The sequence below is a fragment of the Oncorhynchus keta genome, chromosome 26, assembly GCF_023373465.1.
Source record: "Oncorhynchus keta strain PuntledgeMale-10-30-2019 chromosome 26, Oket_V2, whole genome shotgun sequence".
Taxonomy (NCBI): Eukaryota; Metazoa; Chordata; class Actinopteri; order Salmoniformes; family Salmonidae; genus Oncorhynchus; species Oncorhynchus keta.
Genome location: NC_068446.1, coordinates 24,136,377 through 24,158,782, shown reverse-complemented (window position 1 = coordinate 24,158,782; position 22,406 = coordinate 24,136,377). Strand labels below are relative to the sequence as shown.

The following is a 22,406-nucleotide window of genomic DNA, read 5'->3' as shown; positions in this document are numbered from 1 at the left end:
GTTTATGGTTTGGTACTCATTGGTGCACTGGCAATACTATAGTGCCTATAAGAACATCCAATAGTCAAAGGTATATGAAATACAAGTGGTATAGACAAAAAGTATAAATACTATATTAACTACAACCTAAAACCTCTTACCTTGGAATATTGAAGACTCATGTTAAAAGGAACCACCAGCTTTCATATATGTTCTCATTTTTGCATTATTTCAACCAAATTGAACATTGAAATTAAATTGATTTTATTGAAGTATTATATTGAGTTAAAATAAGCATTCATTTAGTATTGTTGTAATTGTCATTATTACAAATACATTTAAAAAATTCACCCGATTAATCGGTATCGGCTTTTTTTGGTCCTCCAATAAATCGGTATCGGCGTTGAAAAAATCATAATCGGTCGATCTCTAGTTGAGTCACATTGTTCAACAGCACTGCCAAAATAACGCATGGGGCGACATTAAAGTATAGAACAAAGCGAGAGACAATTCTATCAGGGCTTGACATCAAGTAAGGCTGATTTTTCACTTGTCTGAAAGCTCAAAAATACAAAATTGTCTTACATAGGCCAAAAAAAGGTAGCTGAAAATTGTGTTGTATGATGCAAGGAACCACTTTGCAAAATAACCTGGTATTGACAATGGAAGGCTGCTGGTCTCTGAACCCATGCATTATATCTCCTGCCATTGTGGCCTTGACTAAGGCACTTAACACTCCACAAAGTAAAATACTGCACTGATAGGCTACAATATAAACACGTGGTCTGTCAACCCTCCATCTGGAAAGTTACTGGGTGTGCAGGCTGTTTATCCAAACCTGCTCAAACACAGTCAGCTTATCAAGGTCCTATTGAGCAGCTGATTTTTACTTCTACAATGGTGTGTGTTTGAGTAGGGCTGAAGCAAAACCCTGCACACCCAGTAGCTCTCCTGGACTCTCCGGGTGGAGGGTTGGCTGTCCTGCAACATTAATCACAACCAAATAATTCCCTCATTAAATGAACCATTGACCAAAGATGTTCATTTATTTGCAAGACAAAATATTCAGTGTTCAGGGGACAGCTTGACAGAGTTACTTGTCAATTAGGCTATTCTAAGAACATTTTTTTACTTTGTCAGAATTACATAGCCAGAATTCTAGCCAATTTTGAGCACTTAAGAGATGGTTTTACAACCGGAGTATGCTCCATTGGTTTAATCAACTCTGCACCCATATCAACTACGGTGTGTTGGTCATTTGCGTTTATACACGAGTGACGGTGGAAAGTTATTTTAGGACATTGTACATGCTAATAATAGCACAATGGGTTAACTTGAGAGATAGCCAATTCAAAATACCACATTACCAAAAGTATGTGGACACCTGCTCGTTGAATATCTCATTTCAAAATCATGGGCATTAATATAGAGTTGGTCCCTCCTTTACAGCTATAACAGCCTCCACTCTTTTGGGATGGCTTTCCACTAGATGTTGGAACATTGCTGTGGAGACTTGATTCCATTCAGCCACAAAAGGGCCAAGCCCGAACCATGAAAAACAGCCCCAGAGCATTAATCCTCCTCCACCAAACTTGACAGTTTGCACTACATAGTCGGGCAGTTATCTGGGTTTGGCTGATGCCAGGAGAAAGCGTCATCATTCTGACTGCCAGATGGTGAAGCGTGATTCCAGAGAATGCGTTTCCACTGCTCCAGAGTACAATAGCGGCGAGCTTTACACCACTCCAGCCAACGCTTGGCACTGCACATGGTGAACTTAGGCTTGTATGCGTGCGGCTGTTCGGCCATGGAAACCCATTTCATGAAGCTCCAGACTAAAAATGACTGTTCCGACATCGCTTCCAGAGGCAGTTTGGAACTCGGTAGTAAGCGCGTTTTTCTTCTTCTTTACTTGTCCATTCGGACAACTTAAAAATCGATAATCTATTCGTTCTCCAAAACAAAAACACTTGCCACAAGCGTTAATGTTGAGCCCTGGCTAATGATGAAACTTACCTTAAACACCGATCACCCAACTATTTAATTTGGCTTACACATTCAGGAAAAACACACTCAAGATTGACATAATTGATTAACAACTTTCCCCAAATGAGGCAGATAAGGATGAACAGCTGCAGCTTGATCCAGACAGCTCTGAGTAGCTATAGTTGTGGTTGTGCAAACCATAATGGAAGAGGACAGCACCAAAGCCCTTACGGTCTGGTCAGCACCTTAATGGTGCTAATAGGCCTTACTGGCAGGACCCCTCAACCCCCCTGCCCAACTACATCCTGGTCCCATAAATGTCAGTGAGCAAATAATGAGACGCCAGGGTGCTGGGAAACGCCATGTATCGTTCATCTAGCCATGCTCCACTAAGCATGCACAAATTACAGACTGGGCAATGCCCTGTAAATCAGACATTTTAATAATGGGCCTCTAGCCCTCCGCCTGCCCACCACAGCCCTTTAATTGGTTAATGTGGAGTAAGTGCATCCTCCCAGGCTTGCTCACAACACAGTAAGTGGTGGTCTACATAATTCTCTGTAGTGGACTAGAGCAGTGTTTACCCAACTTCAGTCCTTGTGTACCCCCAAAAGTACACATTTTCTGTTGTAGCCCTGGACAAGCCCACCTGATGAATGAGTTTTATCAGTTTAATTTGGCAGGGGCTACATCAACAAAAGTGTGCGCCGTTGGGGGTACCAGATGACTGGAGTTTTGAAACACTTGACTACAGGAAGGCCTTCTGCTATGCCTCACCTTTCCTTTAAACATTTTGGATGCACTTGATAGTTGAGTGAGGCTGAAAATAATTCCATACCCAGACTGACGTTCCTATTGATGTTTGAGTCTGATCCATAGTAAACAAAATCAGAACACAACAGACTAAATGAAATCTAGCACAATGTTAAGTTAGTGTTGTTTATGTCAAAATCAAACAATGAAAAGTGGGAAATTAAGCAAGTCAAAACATTTGGCATGTGCCTGCTCTTGTTTTGTTCAATGCAAAAACTTGAAGAGCACCCCTATTATGTAATGCGTGACGCTCATTGGTCCAGTCACTTTGTAGAAACTGAAGTATGTGTCTGGGCTTGGCAGTAGTCTACAGTTGCGTTGTGCTAGGCTGTGTGACGCAGCAGACGGGTGTGGTATGATTGCCATCATCCACCACAAGGACAAGATCCAGCAGATCCCAGGAGAGGCCCAGCTTAGACAGCCAAACAGAGAGCGTAGGGTTGGGGAGGGTCTTGCCCAATCGGATGGGGTGATATTCTTAGGGCCCAATAAAATCTGTGTTGCGGTAAAACGCAGATGGAATCACAAAACTCAGATGGCATTTAAAATGGAATTAAACATTAAATGTATTGAACTTATTAGAAAAGGGCATTCATTTGCCCAAGTTGTCATATGACATGAACAAAATGCATTGGCGATTTGTATTTTCCTTCAACCTTCTGAAACGGCACAGGAATGCCCCTCTGTGTGTGTGGTGTGGTGCGCGCGTATGTCTACACTTTGTGTAACCGTTAGCGATGATGCTAATGATAACCCCCTTCTGGTGGAGATGAAAAGGCTTTCCCAAAAACCTTCTCAATTAAAATGTTAACTACAAAGTAGCCCATGCCTACCTGGCAGAATAATGATTATTTACATCAATCCAGTGGCCATTTGTTGTGAAAATATAGCCACAAGCATCATATTAACTGCTGACATGCAGTTGTGGGTGCGCAGTTGATAGCAATGGTGCATGTGCTGGTTGTAAAAGTGTCTCAAGCGGTCAAAATTGTCTGGGACTCCTCTATTCAATACTGACAATTTAATTCTGACCAAGTTCAAAAATATTCTTAGCTTAATTGACAAGTCACTCCAACGCTGTCAAGATCTCCCCTGAACATTTCAACCTTAAACATCTTAGTTACCTACCTCGCCCACCTTAGCCATATGATCCCTGGGTCATTGAAAGAGGGAATTATTTTATGAAGACATAAAAAGTACTTGGTTGTAAACTAATGTTGCAGGGTGGCCAACCATCCACCAGGAGAGTCCAGGAGAGCTACTGTGTGTGCAGGCTTTTGCTCCAGTCCTGTATGAACACACCTCAAAAATCAGCTGCTCAACAGGACCTTCATAAGGTGACTCTGGTGTGGTGCTGGGTCAAAAGTGGTTTAAGCATAGTTTTGGACTTATATGAACATCCAATTTTGTTGTTTTTCTGTGTTATATATATATATATATATATATATATTTGTTTTTCACCTTTATTTAACTAGTCAAGTCGGTTAAGAACAGATTCTTATTTTCAATGACGGCCTAGGTACAGTGGGATAACTGCCTGTTCAGGGGCAGAACGACAGATTTGTACCTTGTCAGCTCGGGGGTTTGAACTTGCTAGTCCAACACTAACCACTAGGCTACCCTGCCACCCCTGTGATTGAGAATGAAAACTTGAATTTTTGAAAAACAGAAATCTGGAGAAACTAAAGAGAAAATGGAATTTGGGAAAAACTAAATGGAATCAGGCAAATAAATTCAACAGATTTTATAAAGGCCCTCTATTTCAGACCTTTTTCCTGTATAATCAACGTTCAACAGCATTACTGCAGGGGGAGGATCATTGTTCCTGAGAAACTATCCCAGTCAGTTTTTTCCTGGATCACAGCACCCCACAAGACACACAAAAAAAAGCTATGGGAGAGACGAGATGAAACAAGACATTGACTAAATATATTTGTCATCGAATAACCTATTTCACTCTGGTGGAGCTGTGGCACAAAAGAGATATACAGTTGATGTCGGAAGTTTACATACACCTTAGCCAAATACATTTAAACTCAGTTTTTCACAATTCCTGACATTTAATCCTAGTAAAAACTCCCCATATTACGTCAGTTAGGATCACCACTTTATTTTAAGAATGTGAAATGTCAGAATAATAGTAGAGAGAATTATTTATTTCAGCTTTTTATTTCTTTATTCACATTCCCAGTGGGTCAGAGGTTTACATACACTCAATTATTATTTGGTGGCATTGCCTTAAATTGTTTAACTTGGGTCAAATGTTTGGGTCGCCTTCCACAAGCTTCCCACAATAAGTTAGGAGGTATGGGACAAAATTCAGTGCTGTTTGAATGAATGATTACGGGCCTGCTGCTGCTCAGTCGGACTGCTCTATCAAATCAGACTTAATTATAACATAATAACGAGCCTTTGGTCATTAATATGATCGAATACGGAAACTATAATTTCGAAAACAAAACGTTTATTCTTTCAGTGAAATACGGAACAGTTCCGTATTTTATCTAACGGGTGGCATCCATCAGTCATATTCCTGTTACATTGCACAACCTTCAATGTTATGTTATAATTACGTACAATTCTGGCAAATTAGTTTGCAATAAGCCAGGCGGCTCAAACTGTTGCATATTCACGGACACTGCGTGCAATGAACGCAAGAGAAGTGACACAATTTCACCTGGTTAATATTGCCTGCTAACCTGGATTTCTTTTAGCTAAATATGCAGTTTTAAAAATATATACTTCTGTGTATTCATTTTAACAAATGCATTGGTGTTTATGGTTAGGTACACATTGGAGCAAAGACAGTCCTTTTTCGCAAATGCACACCGCATTGATTATATGCAACTCAGGACACGCTAGATAAACTAGTAATATTATCAACCATGTGTAGTTATAACTAGTGATTATGATTGATTAAGTTTAATGCTAGCTAGCAACTTACCTTGGCTTCTTTCTGCATTCGCATAACAGGCGGGCTCCTCGTGAGGCAGGTGGTTAGAGCATTAGACTAATTAACCGTAAGGTTGCAAGATTGAATCCCTGAGCTGACAAGGTAAAAATCTGTCGTTCTGCCACTGAACAAGGCAGTTAAACCTCTTAGAACCACCCATCCCGGATCCGGTATATTTGTCATCAGCAACGCTGAATAGCATAGCACAACAGTCAAATAATATTACTAGAAAATATTCATATTCAAATCACAAGTGAAATATAGCGAAACACAGCTTAGCCTTTTGTTAATCACCCTGTCATCTCAAATTCTGAAATTATGCTTTACAGCGAAAGCATTACAAGCGTTTGTGTAAGTTTATCGATAGCATAACAAAACAATAGGTACACCTAGCATCAGGTAACTTGGTCACGAAAATCAGAAAAGCAATCAAATTAATCGTTTACCTTTGATCTTCGGATGTTTTCACTCACGAGACTCCCAGTTAGAAAACAAATGTTCCTTTTGATTCATAAAGATATTTTTTATATCCAAATACCTCCGTTAGTTTGTTGCGTTATGCCCAGGAATCCACCAGAAAGAGCGGTCATGACAACGCAGACAAAAATGCCAAATTATATCCATAATGTACACAGAAACATGTCAAATGTTCAATCCTCAAGGTGTTTTTCAAATATCTATTCGATAATATATCAACCGGGACAGTTGGCTTTTCACTAGGACCGGGAGTAACAATGGCCGCCTCTCTCTCTTGCGCACAAATCACTCTGAGAGCCCCCACCTGTCCAGTTACGCAATGTGGTCGTTCACACTCATTCTTCCAAATAAAATCCTGAAACTATGTCTAAAGGCTGTTGACACCTTAGGGAAACCATAGAAAAAGGAATTTGGTTGATATCCCTTTCAATGGGCAATAGGGATGCGTAGGAACACAGCGGTTTCAAAATAAGTCACTTCCTGATTGGATTTTTCTCAGGCTAGCGCCTGCAATATCAGTTCTGTTATACACAGACATATTTTTTCCAAAAATAAAAATAGTGCCCCCTAGCTTCAAGAGTTTAACCCACCGTTCCTAGGCAGTCATTGAAAATAAGAATGTGTTCTTAACCTCTTGAAGCTAGGGGGCACTATTTTTATGTTTGGGAAAATAATGTTCACAAAATAAATGGCCTATTTCTCAGGACCAGATGCTAGATTATGCATATAATTGACAGCTTAGGATAGAAAACACTAAAGTTTCCAAAACAGTCAAAATATCGTCTGTGAGTATAACAGAACTGATATTGCAGGCAAAACCCTGTGGAAAATCCAATCCGGAAGTGCCTCTTATTTTGAAAACCTTCTGTTCCAATGCATGCCTAGCCTCAATTTAAATGGATACCAACCAGATTCCATTTTCTCTGACTTCCCTAAGGTCTCAGTCTTTAGACATAGTTTCAAGCTTTTATTTTGAAAAATGAGCGTGAAGGATCACATTGCGTAAGTGGATAGGTGGGGTCTCTGAGTGAGTTTTTACGCTAGAGTAAAGCCGCCATTGTTCCTCCCGCTGTTATTGAAAAACCAACACACTCGGTTGATATATTATTTTAATATATATTTTAAAAACTACCCGAGGAATGATTATAAAAAACGTTTCACATGTTTCTGTGGACATTATGAAGACTATTTGGAATTTCCGTCTGCGTTGTCGTGACTGCTCTTTCCTGTGGATTTCTGAGCATAACGCGACAAACAAACAAATCTTTATGGAACAAAATTAACATTTGTTGTGTAACTGGGAGTCTCGTGAGTGAAAACATCCGAAGATCAAAAGGTAAATGGTTAATTTGATTGCTTTTCTGATTTGTGACCAAGCTTCCTGATGCTAAGTGTACATAATGCTATGCTATCTATAAACTTACAAACGCTTGGATTGTTTTCGCTGTAAAGCATAATTTCAAAATCTGAGACGACAGGTGGATTAACAAAAGGCTACGCTGTGTTTTGCAATATTGCACATGTGATTTCATGAATATTCTTTAGTAATATTATTTAACTGTTGCACTATGCTATTCAGCGGTTGCTGACGAAAATGATCCTGCGACAGGGATGGGTAGCGTCAAGAAGTTAACAAACATACATACATATATGAGGGAAAAAATAATAATAAAAATAAAAAATAAAAAAAAATAAAATGTTTTTTTTAAATCGCCGTCCAAAATGACCGATTTCCGATTGTTATGAAAATTTGAAATTGGCCCTTCCGATTAATCGGTTGACCTCTAGTACCTTCAGACTTGGAGTTCTACAATTTTTGGGAGTCTTAGCTAATTTATTTGGATTTTCCCATGATGTCAAGCAAAGAGGCACTGAGTTTGAAGGTAGGCCTTGAAATACATCCACAGGTACGCCTCCAATTGACTCAAATGATGTCAATTAGCCTATCAGAAGCCTCTAAAGCCATGACATAATTTTCTGGAATTTTCCAAGCTGTTTAAAGGCAGTCAACTTAGTATATGTAAACCTCTGACCCACTGGAATTGTAATACACTGAATTCAAAGTGAAATAATCTGTCTAAACAATTGGTGGAAAAATAACTTGTGTCATGCAAAAAGTAGATGTCCTAACAGACTTCCCAAAACTATAGTTTGTTAACAAGAAATTTGTAGTGGTTTAAAAACCGAGTTTTAATGACTCCAACCTAAGTGTGTGTAAAAGGCCTATCGGTGTGCTAAAGCGAGCCTCGCCGGCTGTGCATCTTGTGATGGATTGTAAATCATGGAATGCAGAGCAACTCAGCTGTCCTCAGAACTGGATAACATTTTTGCCTCATCCTCCCCTCTTATTAGGCTACTATATGCGTTTTAGGTTGTAGGTTGTACATAGCTAAAATAAAATGTTAATAGGCCTAGGCCAACTAAATATCATTTATTCCATAAGCTCAGCTGTAGTAGCCCAAGTTTTGTTCTGAGTCATTTGATTTTTCCACCTTGGTATTGTTTGCTCAATTTCACTTCTTGTGGTCTAAAATATTTGTATCGCATAGAATCTGACTTCCATAATTATTCCCATTTTAAAGCTGCAACTTAAGGACATTGAACACTATTAGAATAATTTGGAAAATACTCATCATAAAAGCATTAAGACAAATTAGTTATGAGATTTCCGTTAGTAAGATTAGGCCTTTGGTTGTTTGGTTTGCAATGGTGAGGGATTTTTTATTTTTTATACAGCCCTCGTATGCATGCATCATTTTTGTTTTATAATGCTTTGCTCATCTGTAAGGCTTGTTCAAATTTCTCATTCAATTTTTATACATCTTGCTTTATTTTCTCTAGCGCTCTCTCATTATTACCTTAGGACTCCCATGGTTTTGGGTTATTCAAAATCAACTTAACCTAGAACTCAGTTTCATTCCTTCATTGTTTGATCCCAAAATAAAGTGGCAGGAGAAACCTAGCATGCATTAAACTGAGTGTTTTAATAGGAAAAGTCATATTCATGTCAAATAGAGAAAATTATATTTTTTGGAGACGGTTACTGACACCAGCCCTATTCATTTAACGGGTATTGTAACTTCAGCTAAATTGCCAGCCAGCTATCCGTTCGCTAGTTAAATAACAATTTACAAAGTGCCAACAATGACCACAGTGCTGGGAGCTAACCAACCAGGTTCAATGTTAGCTCCGGGAAACAAATAATGTCCGCTAGAGATCAAGCCAGCTAACGTTCTCAGACCATGAGAAACAAGATTATGTGGTCTGATGAAACCTGAACGCCAAGCGTCACGTCTGGAGGAAACTTGGCACCACCCCTACGGTGAAGCATGGTGGTGGCAGCATCATGCTGTGAGGATGTTTTTCAGCGGCAGAGACTGGGAGCCTAGTCAGGATCGAGGCAAAGCTGAACAGAGCTAAGTACAGAGAGATCTTTGATGAAAACCTGCTCCAGAGTGCTCAGGATGTCAGACTGGGGTGAAAGTTCACCATCCAACAGGACAACAACCCTAAGCACACAGCCAAGACAAGGCAAAAGTTGCTTCGGGACAAGTCTCTGAATGTCCTTGAGTGGCCCAGCCAGAGTCCGGACTTGAACCCGATCTAACATCTCTGGAGAGACCTGAAAATAGAGCAACGCTCCCCATCCAAACTGACAGAGCTTGAGAGGATCAGCAGAGAAAAATTGATTAAACCCCCCAAATACAGGTGTGCCAAGCATGTAGCATCATACCCAAGAAGATTTGAGGCTGTAATCACTGCAAAAGCTGCTTCAACAAAGTACTGAGTAAAGGGTCTGAATACCAATTTTTTTTTAAGAAATCACATATTAAATAAATAAAAAAGTTTTTTTGCTTTGTCATTATGGGGCATTGTGTGTAGATTGATGAGGGGGGAAAAAAATACTGAATTGATTTTAGAATAAGGCTGTAACGTAACAAAATGTGGAAAAGGGGTCTGAATACTTTCCGAATGCACTGTAATAGGGTTCCTTTGTGCTTTTTGAATCAACAACAGATGTGACATTTCTGGGTGCATAACATACATTCTGGCAGGAGTGCATTCAGTCCTATGAATTATCTCAAATTGCAGTAGTTTGTCTTAGGTTGTAGGAGCAGGTATGAACATTTCCATCAGGTAGAGTTCTAATCAACCCTTTATATAACTTGGCAATCAACTTTTTTGGCGTAGCAGCTTCTTTCAGTATCAATCCATAGAGCCATAATCGCGGGGATCATTCCATACTGGATGGGGAAGTTCATCTTGCTTTAGAGCCGTTGTGAGCATAAGTAACATAGGTGTTTAGCAATTTGGGACTAAAGTGTCTATAAGAATCCATCATTAAAAGGAGGTTCCCCATTTTGTAGATTACATCCATATTCATTTTCTCTGGTTCACTTAGAAAATGGCCTTAACCTCTCTAGGGTAGGGGGCAGCATTCGGGATTTTGGATGAAAAGCGTGCCCAAAGTAAACTGCCTGCTACTCAGTTCCAGAAGCTAGGATATGCATATAATTTGTAGATTTGAAGAGAAACCGCCACAGTTTCCAAAACTGTTGAAATAATATCTGTGAGTATAACATAACTGATATGGCAGGCGAAAACATGAGGAAAATCCATCCAGGAACTGCTATTGTTTTGAAATTACTCTTCCATTGAAAGCCTTTCCACCATACAAATACTTATGACGCAGTTCACGATCTCTATGGCTTCCACAACATGTGGCTGGTCTTTAGGCATTGCTTCAGGCGTTTACTCTGAAAAATGAGGGAGAAACAGCACTTCATTGAGTGGACAGTGGAAATTTCAAGACATGAGTCCAGTGTGTGACCGGGAGCGCGCCTTTCTTGTTTCTCCTTTTCTAGTGACGAAGCTTTTGTCCGGTTGAAATATGATTGATTATTTATGACAAAAACAACCTGAGGATGGATTATAAACCTAGAAACATGTCAAACTACGAACTCTTATGGTACTTTTTAGATTTTTCATCTGTCTGTTGTGACCACGCTTTGTTCCAATGCATTACTGAACAAAAGGTTTGGAATATGCAGAGGGACTTTAACAAAACAAACCTTTGTGTAACATGGAGTCTTCGGAATGCAACCATATTAAAATTAAAGGTAAGTGATCAATTTTAATCGCTATTTCTGACTTGTTACTCCTCTTCTTGGCTGCTAATTGTTTGTAATGATTTGTCTGCTGGACGCTGTTCTCAGATAAATCGCATGGTTTGCTTTCGCCGTAAAGTATTTTTGAAATCTGACAGCGGTTGGATTAACAAGAAGTTATTTTTTAAACCAATGTATAACACTTGTATGTTTCATGAATTTTTATGAGTATTTCTGTTTTTGAATTAGGCGCTCTGCAATATCACTGGATGTTGGCCAGATGGGACGGTAGCGTCCTGCACTCTCTCGAGAGGTCCGGATGAAAAGCGTGCCCAAAGTAAACTGCCTGTTACCCAGAAGCTAGGATATGCATATAATTGGTAGATTAGGATAGAAAACACTTACGTTTCTAAAACTGTTAAATTGATGTATGTGAGTATGGCAGGCAAAACCCTGAGGACAAACCATAAAAAAACAAACATTTCAGCCTACCACTGTTTCCAATGGCTGTCATGTTAATTATGAGGCTAAATCCTCCTAGATTGCAGATCCTAGATCCTTCCACTAGATGTCAGTCTTTAGAGTTTCAGGCTTGGTTTTGGAAAAATAAGCTAGAATTTGTAGTTTTTTTAAGTGGCTCCCATTTTGGCTGTAGTGTTTTCATGCGCGTGGATGAGAGCGCGTTCTTCGTTGTTCATCTCCGGTAAAGACAGTAACGATTCTCCATCTTAAATTTTATAGTTTATTTACATATTAGGGTACCTGAGGTTTGATTATAAACGCTGTTTGACTTGTTTGGAGAAGTTTATTGGTAACGTTTGGGATTAATTTATGCATTTTGAAGGAGGGAAACCGGTGGATGACTGAATGAAGCGTGCCAGATAAAATGAGTTTCTGGGGATTTAAAAAAAAGGACTTTATTGAACAAAATGACCATTTGTGATGTAGCTGGGACCTTTTGGAGTGCCAACAGAAGAAGATCTTCAAAGGTAAGGCATTTATTATATCGCTATTTCTGACTTCAACCTGCCGGGCTGAAAATTGTTTTTCATGCTATTGTATGCGGGGCGCTGTCCTCAGATAATCACATGGTGTGCTTTCGCCGTAAAGCCTTTTTGAAATCTGACACAGCGGCTGGATTAACAATTAGTTGAGCTTCATTTTGATCTATGACACTTGCATTTTCATGAATGTTAAATATTACTATTTGTCATTTGAATTTCGCACTCTGCAATTTCACCGAATGATGTCGAGGTGGGTCGCTAGCGGAACACCTGCGCCATTAAGGTTATTATTCCCAGACAACAGTTGGCCATACTTCATTATCTACACTTATTTGCAAAAACATGTCCGTGTTGAGATAAGGAGTTTATCTACAAGTAAGTGTTGAATCTGAGATTTCTAGTCTTGAGTCAATGAGGTTGACACAACAGTGTGGTGAGGTTTTCACCATGGCACTGTTCTGGAGGGACCAGAGAGAGCATTCTGTGTGGTGTAGAGTTGCAAGCCTAGAGATGATTACATCAGTTAGAAAGAAAAATGGCATGCAGATAATGCATCACAGTCCAGACAAATTAGCCTGACAGGAACAAGCGGTACCTGCGGCAGAGAATATAACATTCATTTCAATAGACCACATGATATTACGGAAATTGTACAGCAGTGTACAGAAGCCGCTGGTCTTCCATTAGCCATTTGTTATATTTCTCCACAGTTAGTGTAGCGTAGCCTAACTAGAATGAATCCCATAACTGCAACTGTAGGAGAGAGGACAGGCAGCCTAACTTCTTGGTGACAGGGGGGCAGTATTGAGTAGCTTGAATGAATAAGGTGCCCAGAGTAAACTGCCTGCTACTGTGTCCCAGATGCTAATATATGCATATTATTAGTAGTATTGGATAGAAACCACCCTGAAGTTTCTAAAACTGTTTGAATGATGTCTGTGAATAACAGAACTCATATGGCAGGCGAAAACCTGAGAAAAATCCAACCAGGAAGTGGGAAATCTGAGGTTTGTAGTTTTTCAAAGCTTGGCTTACACTAGATGTCAACCGTCTTTAGAAACTTGTTTCAGGCTTCTGCTATAAAGGAGGGGGGAATGGGAGCTGAATGAGTCAGAGTGTCTCAGGCTCGTGACGAACGAGTTAGCTCTCGTTCCAGTGCTTTTCTTCAGACACGGGAATGCTCCGGTTGGAAACTTATTGATGATTTATGTTAAAAAAACATCCTAAAGATTGATTCCATACATCGTTTGACAAGTTTCTACGACCTGTAAGTGAACTTTGAGTTTGTCTGGACGAAGTGCTCGCGTCTCATGAAGATGGATTACTGGGCTAAACACGCTAACAACAAGTGGCTATTTGGACATAAATTATGGACTTTGTAACAAATCAGTCATTTATTGTCGAACTGGGATTCCTGTGAGTGCCTTCTGATGAAGATCAAAGGCAAGTGAATATTTATAGTGTTATTTCTAACTTCTGTTGACTCCAACATGGCGGATATTTCTTTGGCTGGATTGGGTTCTGAGTGCCGTTCTCAGATTATGCTTTTTCCGCAAAGTTTTTTTGAAATCCGACACAGCGGTTGCATTAAGGAGAAGTATATCTCTAATTCCATGTATAACAGTTGTATTTATCAACATTTATAATGAGTATCTGTAAATAGATGTGGCGCTCTGCACAATCGCATGTTTTAGAACTACTGAACGTAACGCGCCAATGTAAAGAGATTTTTTTATATAAATATGCACTTTATCGAACAAAACATACATGTATTGTGTAACATGAAGTCCTATGAGTGTCATCTGATGAAGATAAAAGGTTAGTGATTAATTCTATCTATATTTGTGCTTTTTGTGACTCCTCTCTTTGGCTGGAAAAAAACAGCTGTGTTTTTGTGACTTGGTGGTGACCTATCAATCGTTCATGGTGCTTTCGCTGTAAAGCATTTTTGAAATCAGAAACTGTGGCTGGATTAATGAGAATCGTATCTTTAAAATGGTGTAAAATACTTGTATGCTTGAGGAATTTTAATTATGAGATTTTTGTTGTTTTGAATTTGGCGCCCTGCACTTTCACTGGCTGTTGGCGGGGTGGGACGCTAGCATCCCACATATGCCAGAGAGGTTAACTGAGCGACTGCTGGAATGACCATGAGGATTCAGGCCTGGCTGTAGAGGATTACACCGACTTCCTGTGACAGTACACAGAGCTCACTGAGATTACATTCCCATTGCTTCCATATGCAGGATTTGGCCACCCAATCTGCCCAGCACAAGGACAAGGCACAGTATCAAAAAGGCTTTTGATAAGCATCTGAGTTAGCCACTCTGACTCGCAACATTCTCTTTGAATGGGGCAAATGATCCCAGTCCATTGAGAGAGAAATGGGCACTCTCTGTGGCTGAGCTCCTTGGTCTCACCCCCGCTGCTCAACACAGAGCATAGAGATGACCCTGGCAGCGCCACGAAGTGCCAGATTAATGCTGACTCTGGTGTGTGATTAAACCGGAGGGGAAGAAGAGGGAAGACAGAGAGGATTATACCAGGCAAAAGCAGTGCTCAAATTCAACTCCACTAAGATGATACAAAGAGAGAGAACGAGAGAAAGATAAAGCAGACGAGTAGAGAGGGAATGAAGATGAAGTATTTGAGCTGAGCTTTGGGCACAGAGAGAACAGAGTCTTGGATGAGTGTGACGGTGGAAAGACTCAAGAGTTGCTGAGGTAGAATGGCCCAAGTCATATGCCTGGATCTCTGGATAAGCACTGACAGAGCAGTCAGCCACAACACAGGCCAAGTCCTGAAACCCAATCAACACTAAACAGCAGTCGAATAGACCAGTCCCCCCACATGGAAAACCAAAAGTACCCTCATAACATTCATACAGGGTGGGAAATTAACACTTGAACAAACACCAAATGCGGGTAGATTTTGGCATTGGCGGTAAGGTTGGGCAGTATCCAGATTTTCATACCGTCCAAGCGTTTTTTTGACGCACAAAACAATTTAGGCAACAGTGAACTTGATTCAGGAGGGGATTGAATGTCTCTGCTGTAACCAAGAAGCTTGATCTTGACATCTAGCCACTTAGCAAACCAAATGCACTGCTGTGGCCCTGAGCTGGATATAATTTCACACATATTACATTTATTTTTAGTTATACTTAACTTAGTTAGCTATAAGCAGTGGTGTTGCACCCGCGGCCCGACCCAAAAAACTATCCAAAGGCCAAAATGTAGAAGTTGGTCGAATTGAACAGAAAGGCTACCAAAGTGCAACTTTGTCCTCATGTTTCTTGGCTAGTTACATCGTTTTGTTCACATGCTAGGTTGTTTTTCAATATTAGTTAAGAGTTTACTGCAACGGTCTGCTGGTAGCGCAGACAGAGATGACCATCTCTGACAGACAAGGAGATCTGTTACTACAGTAATGAATGGCCCACCTCTTAAAGGGGCAGCTGAACATTTTTGTTTCACCTAATGACTCAAATATTTGGGGATAAATTGTGCTTGACTGAGCATTCAAAAAAAGAACAGTCCAAAAACCTTAGTAATTTACTGTCATTTCTTATCATGACAAGACTCAAAAAATTGAATTGTGCTCCTAAATGTAGCTGTGCTACTAAATAACTTATGTACTCCTTGTAAAAAATGTCAGCGTTAAGAGTCCTGAACTAATAATAATAAATAAAGCCGTATCACTCAGCATTTTGTGGCAAGGGCGGGCACTTTGTTGATTCTTGACATTCAAGTTGTAGAACTGTTTCACTTTCGTTTCAAATTATTTATTTTAACATGGTTAAAAGAATTCCGTGACAAAAATGAAAGCATTGAGCAAAATGGTAAATTACTTCTTACAAGTAATACATTTTTTGTTTTAGAAATATTACACGGCATGCTCATCAGTTACTTGTGATTTATGGTGTAATAATGCTAAAATATATTTTGTCTGGTAAAAAATCTGAGTAGCTGGTAGATTTTTGTATCTACCTGTTACAGTGGCTAATGGACAAAAAAAAAGTTAATTTCCCACCCTGTACATCATGTTATATCTGAACCTTTAAGTTTCACAAGCGAGTGAAGAGACAGTAAATAACTTGCCATTCTGTAGTGTAAACAAACTCAGTAACATGATATACCGGTAGCTGTGTGAGTATCAGAGCGCACGTGGGAGGTTGTGTCAGCATCTGCAACCACAGCAGCAATGAGTCGACTCAAATCACTTCCTTTCCTTTGCTTAATCCTGTGTTTAATGAGAGCAGAATGAGATATACTGGGAAGGACAGGGTCTGGGCATTGTTAATGCAGTCAAAAATAACCCGGATTAAAATGATGCCTTTTGTCTCCAGCCTTGTGCTTTCACCAGTCAAGCACATGGAGAGGCAGAGGATGGATGAACAATTCATGAAGCAACCAACCCACAATATTCACACACACCCCACTGCCGTAATAAATATGCTTTATTGAATGCAAAAGCATACACACCCTCTTATTATAAACATGCAAATTAACACAACTGCCCTGCATCTATAGGACTGAAAATTATGAGACCGAGCTCCTCCTTGTGGCTGAAGGATGCAACTCCGGGTGACATGCAAGGTAGGGGGCGGATAAAGGGGGAGGCGGATAGCCTAGTGGTAAGAGCGTTGGACTAGTAACCGAAAGGTTGCAAGATTGAACCCCCGAGCTGACACGGTCAAAATCTGTCGTTCTGCCCCTGAACAAAGCAGTAAACCAACTGTTCCGAGGCCATCATTGAAAATGCGAATTTGTTCTTAACTTGCCTAGTTAAATAAAGGGAGATACCTAGTTCATTATTAAACTGAAAGTCAACCAGATACATTATTACATTAAGTTTAAATTAGTTAAAATCTCACAGCAGCCTCAAACTCTATTTTCAGTACGGTGTGACTTATTTGGGTTGGGGCCTTTGCAGATATAGGAAAGTGGATTTGACTAATCCAATTTGATCCCTAATGCAAATCATCTTAAATGTATCAGGGGTCATGGGCATGGGCAAATGTTATTAAATACAGTGCATTTGCAAAGTATTCAGACCCCGTGGCTTTATTCACGTTTTGTTACAATTACAGCTTTATTTACAAATGGATTGTACTCTGCTCTGTTCATCTTCCCTCGATCCTGACTAGTCTCCCAGTCCCTGCCGCTGAAAAACATCCCCACAGCATGTGGCTGCCACCACCATGCTTCACCGTAGGGATGGTGCCAGGTTTCATCCAGAAGTGACGCTTGGTATTCAGGCCAAAAACAAAAAGAGTTCAATCTTGGTTTCATCAGACCACAAAATGTTGTTTCTCATGTTCCGAGAGTCCTTTAGGTGCCCTTTGGCAAACTCCAAGCGGGCTGTCACGTGCCGTTTAGTGAGGAGTGGCTTCAGTCTGGCCACTCTACCATAAAGGCCTGATTGGTGGAGTGATGCAGAGATGCGAGAACCTTCCAGAAGGGCAACCATCTCCACAGAGGAACTCTGGAGCGCTGTCAGAGTGACCATCAGGTTCTTGGTCACCTCCCTGACCAAGGCTCTTCTCCCCCGAATGCGCAGTTTGGCTGGGCGGGCCAGCTCTAGGAAGGGTCTTGGTGGTTCCAAACTTCTTCCATTTAAGAACGATGGAAGTCACTGTGTTCTTGGGGGATCTTCAATGCTGCAGAAATTCCCTAGATCTGTGCCTCACACAATCCTGTCTCGGAGCTCTACAGGCAATTCCTTCAACCTCATGGCTTGGTTTTTGCTCTGACAACTGTGGGACCTTACATAGACAGGTGTGTGCCTTCCCAAATCATGTCCAATCAATTGAATTTACCACAGGTGGACTCCAATCAAGTTATAAATGATCAATGGAAACAGGATGCACCTGAGATCAATTTCGAGTCTCATAGCAAAGGGTCTGAATACTTATGTAAATAAAATTCTAAAAACCTGTTTTCGCTTTGTCATTACGGGGTATTGTGTGTAGATTGATGAGGGAGGAAAAAAACAACTAAATCCATTTTAGAATAAGGCTGGAAGTAATAAAATGTGGAAAAGGTCAAGAAGTCTGAATACTTCCCAAATGCACTGTACATGTGGCCCATTTGCTAATCAAGTATATGAAACCTGCTCTCGACCTGGACCTGCTGAACGGTTTATGGACTTGATAGACAAATCATCACTTCTGTGAATTCTGCAAAAGAGCGAGAGCCCAAAGCAAAGCCAAATAAGAGGCCATATTCCACACAAGCGCCATAAAAGTTCACTTGATCAGAAGAGCATTACGCTGAGTGAGCACTCTAAAGTCGTGTGGTTAGGGGGAATGAAAGCCTTGAGCTTCATATTGCCCTATCACAAAGATACCATTACCTTCAGCTTCAAATTGCAACGTAGGCTTTGGTTTTCATAACGCTGCAAAAAAACTTCTTGTAAGGGCCGGATACAATGAATAAATAATAAAGAAATACCAAAATGGCATTGTGGGCCAACAGGGACAAGCTGAGTCAACTTGCCTGTGGGGGGAACGGGAGATGCAGAGGCCATTGATTCAGAAGAACTTGTGTCCGTCCCCACAGTGAATCACTTCCTTCAGGCAAAAATACATGTACGTGTACTACACACAAACCTCAAAAGGGTCAGAGATTGAGGCATCCATCTCAAGTAGCCATGGTATCAAACGCAACATGATGTCATTGTACTTTCATTTGGGGAAACAATTGGCCTAGGCCTTTTACAACTGACAAACCATACAAAAGGACTAACTGTTCAACACTAACAACCCCCAAAATGGCTAAAAGGAGGGCAATTCCACAGTACCAGAATGAATACAAAGTTAAACTTTACAACTCTATGCACAAGGAGTACTTAATGTGTTTAAGTTTTCTGTGGTAATTTATTTTAAGAACAGTGGAGATGCAAAGATTGTTAACATAATGACAGCACAGAAAGACAGTTTGTCTTACATTTTAAAGTAAAATAAAATCTGGAGTCTAAGCATCACCGTGGAATTACCCAGGAAGAACCGCCAAATCATCTTGCGGACTAGAGAAAAGGAGGAAATGGGCTTTGTTGCAAAATAATAACTTCCTTAGAATCAGCCATGGTGACATAACTCAGCCAGATGTGAAGGGATCAAATCCTATGAATAGACAAAACCATGTTCGACAGATAGTGCTGACTTCACTCCCATGGCCCAATGGTTTCACAAGACAATACTTTTACCCAACAGTGGCACTACAAGGATAGAACTGCATCATATAGCCTAAGCTTCAATTAGAATTGCTCCTGCTCGGAGAGTTGCACAGACAAATGCTTTCATACTTCCATTATATTGTGAGGGTTTACAAGGTAATAGCCTTTCAACCCTTGGCTATGCATCCAGTTATAAAAAGGACACTTGGACATTTGAAAGTACAGACAGTGTGCACTTTGCAGGTTTGCGTTTCCAGCTGAAGAGGTTCATTGTGGAGATGTGACAGGTCTCGCTTTGCCCCTGTGCAGAGAGCTGAAAAAACAACTACTAGACGAGCCTTACACTCTCGCCATTCCCATCACATCTGATTCCATGCAAGACTGACTGACCTTCCCTTGGGTAAAGCAAAGCTCAACGGAAGCAGTAGAGACTGGATAGTTGTTGCAATTGTGGATGGATATACAGTATCTTCGTCAGACACAGAATAATAACATTCTCAACTTCTGGAACAATGCATCCCTAAATGGTCTTAGAACTCGATAACATATACATAACGGCAATTACTTCTACAGTAGCTCAAAGCAGGACTTCGCTTACTAAATGTAATAATAGTTTCACCATATGAAGATCCTTACTGATAGCCTTGACTAAATCCTGAGGGCCATTGACACATTGCAGGCCTAGATAGAGGCATAATGACTGTACGTACAGTACCAGTCAAAAGTTGACACCTATTAATTCACAGGTTTTATTTTTATATTTTCTACATTGTAGAATAATAGTGAAGAAATCAAAACTATGAAATAACATATGGAATCATGTAGTCACCAAAAAAGTATTAAACAAATCAAAATAGATTTTATATTTGAGAATCTTCAAAATAGCCACCCTTTGCCTTGATGACAGCTTTGCACACTCTTGGCATTCTCTCAACCAGCTTCATGAGGTAGTCACCTGGAATGCATTTCAGTTAACAGATGTGCCCGTTACCCCTTCCCAAATAAATGCTTCAGAGTTCAATTAACAGGCACATCTCAACATGAACTGTTCAGAAGAGACTGCATTAATCTGGCCTTCATAGTCGAATTGCTGCAAAGCAATACACCATCCCATCTGGTTTGCGCTTAGTGGGGATTATCATTTGTTTTTCAACAGGACAATGACCCAAAACACACCTCTAGGCTGTGTAAGGGCTATTTGACCAAGGAAAGTGACGGAGTGCTGCATCAGATGACCTGGCCTCCACAATCACCTGACCTCAATCCATTTGAGATGTTTTGGGATGAGTTAGACCGCTGAGTGAAGGAAAAGCAGCCAACAAGTGCTCTGCATATGTGGAAACTCCTTCAAGACTGTTGGAAAAGCATTCCAGGTGAAGCATTCCATAGTTTGTTACACAAACATAATTAAAAGTTATTTTGCACACCAATTTTCTGTTGAGTGGGCTATGTTGTAAAATACCATACTTGAAAATCACTCCAGGCTGAAATGTGGCATTGTTGTGGCTGCCATAGTGAGTTAATGGAGTGGAATTGCCACTGCATCCCGGGTGGCAGAGATCATCGTTTAACAAGCATCTCGGACTCGGAGTCCAGGTCGCCATAGACGTGAACGGTCCTTTTTGTTCCTTGCAGCTGTGCAGTACCGAAACGTGTCCCCCCCCCATACCTCTCTGTTGTCTCAGAATAACGAAACACAATCCACGTTCGTAGTAGCACTGACTAGCTACATTTACCTAGAAATTATAAGCTGACTAACGGTACACCTACAGCTGTCACTGATGATAGCAAGTTCTTGTATTTCCGCTACGATGTCGTAGTCAGGCACAGAGTTGACTAGCAGTGAATTAGTTAGCACGTTAGCTAACGAGCTAGCAAACACCCGCTAAATAAATCAGTTTGACTAACTAGCTGACGTTATTACTTGACATACCAGTTGATAAAATAAACCATTTTATAATACTATGTGTCTTTTCCTACCTGAATGCTGGGTGAATATATTAATTGCTGGGTCCGACACGTTAACGGCAGCAACCCTGCCTGGTGCCGTTCCGGTACTGCTGACTTCCCGGGGTCTTCTCCCTGCACTTCCCCTGTTCCCCTTGCCCGGGTGTTGTTGCGGTGGTGGCGGTTGGAGTCCTGTTGAAGCCCCCTCACCGACGCGGCCTACCTGTTGTCCCATCCCCGCAGTTCGGTGTAAAGATGTTCGGGACGAAGCTAGCCAATCCTGCACACTCCTGGTTCACATCCCCCAACTGTGGAGCGGCCTGTTCCGAATAGTCTTCCTCGACACCCTTTTATCCACCCGACGTCCTAGCTAGCTAGCTTATCTCGCTAACGTTAGCTCGATAGCTAGTATCGGTGAAACCCACCCACCTTGTCTCAAAAAATAAATCAAAAGTCACTGAAACTCTCTGCCAACGGTCCGTGGGATCTCGAGGCAGGAAAGTTCAGTCCCCCACGTCCGAGTTTATGCGAAATATGGACCCTTCAGGGTTGTTTCTCCGTGCTCCAGGCACTGCGCGCCCCTTCTGCAGCCGCCATCTTTACCGCAGAATATAGTTTACTATTTAGGAAGAGGATTTCACCACACTCCCCAGGTCACATTGATCCATTACAAGTCCCCAACGTTACAAGGACCTCAGAGCCACTAGATGACGGACAGCTCGAGGACCAACCAATGATTATATACATCATTGATCCCCCACCCTATTGGAGAATGAGATTCCCTGGACCAACTATTACCATGGCACCCAGCATGATTGCATTGTTCATAACTTGTATGTGTGAAATAAAACCTCTGGAAAAACGAAATGTATATTGTTCAACGTTTAACATAAAGTATTGAAATATTGTCATAACATTGATCTACTGTTATTTGTGTTATAGCTATTTATCCCATAAAAA

General features: G+C 40.7%; 1 protein-coding gene across 1 annotated transcript in view; it reads right to left on the bottom strand.

Moving 5' to 3' along the window:
- The window catches only part of abl2 (c-abl oncogene 2, non-receptor tyrosine kinase), a 40,659-nt gene extending 18,491 nt beyond the window's left edge, over positions 1-22,168 (bottom strand). The window contains exon 1 of the mRNA XM_035737387.2: positions 21,480-22,168. Coding sequence (XP_035593280.1) covers positions 21,480-21,681 — 202 coding nt within the window. The 5' untranslated portion in view covers positions 21,682-22,168. The remainder of the gene's footprint in view (positions 1-21,479) is intronic.
- Positions 22,169-22,406: the final 238 nt, after the last annotated feature.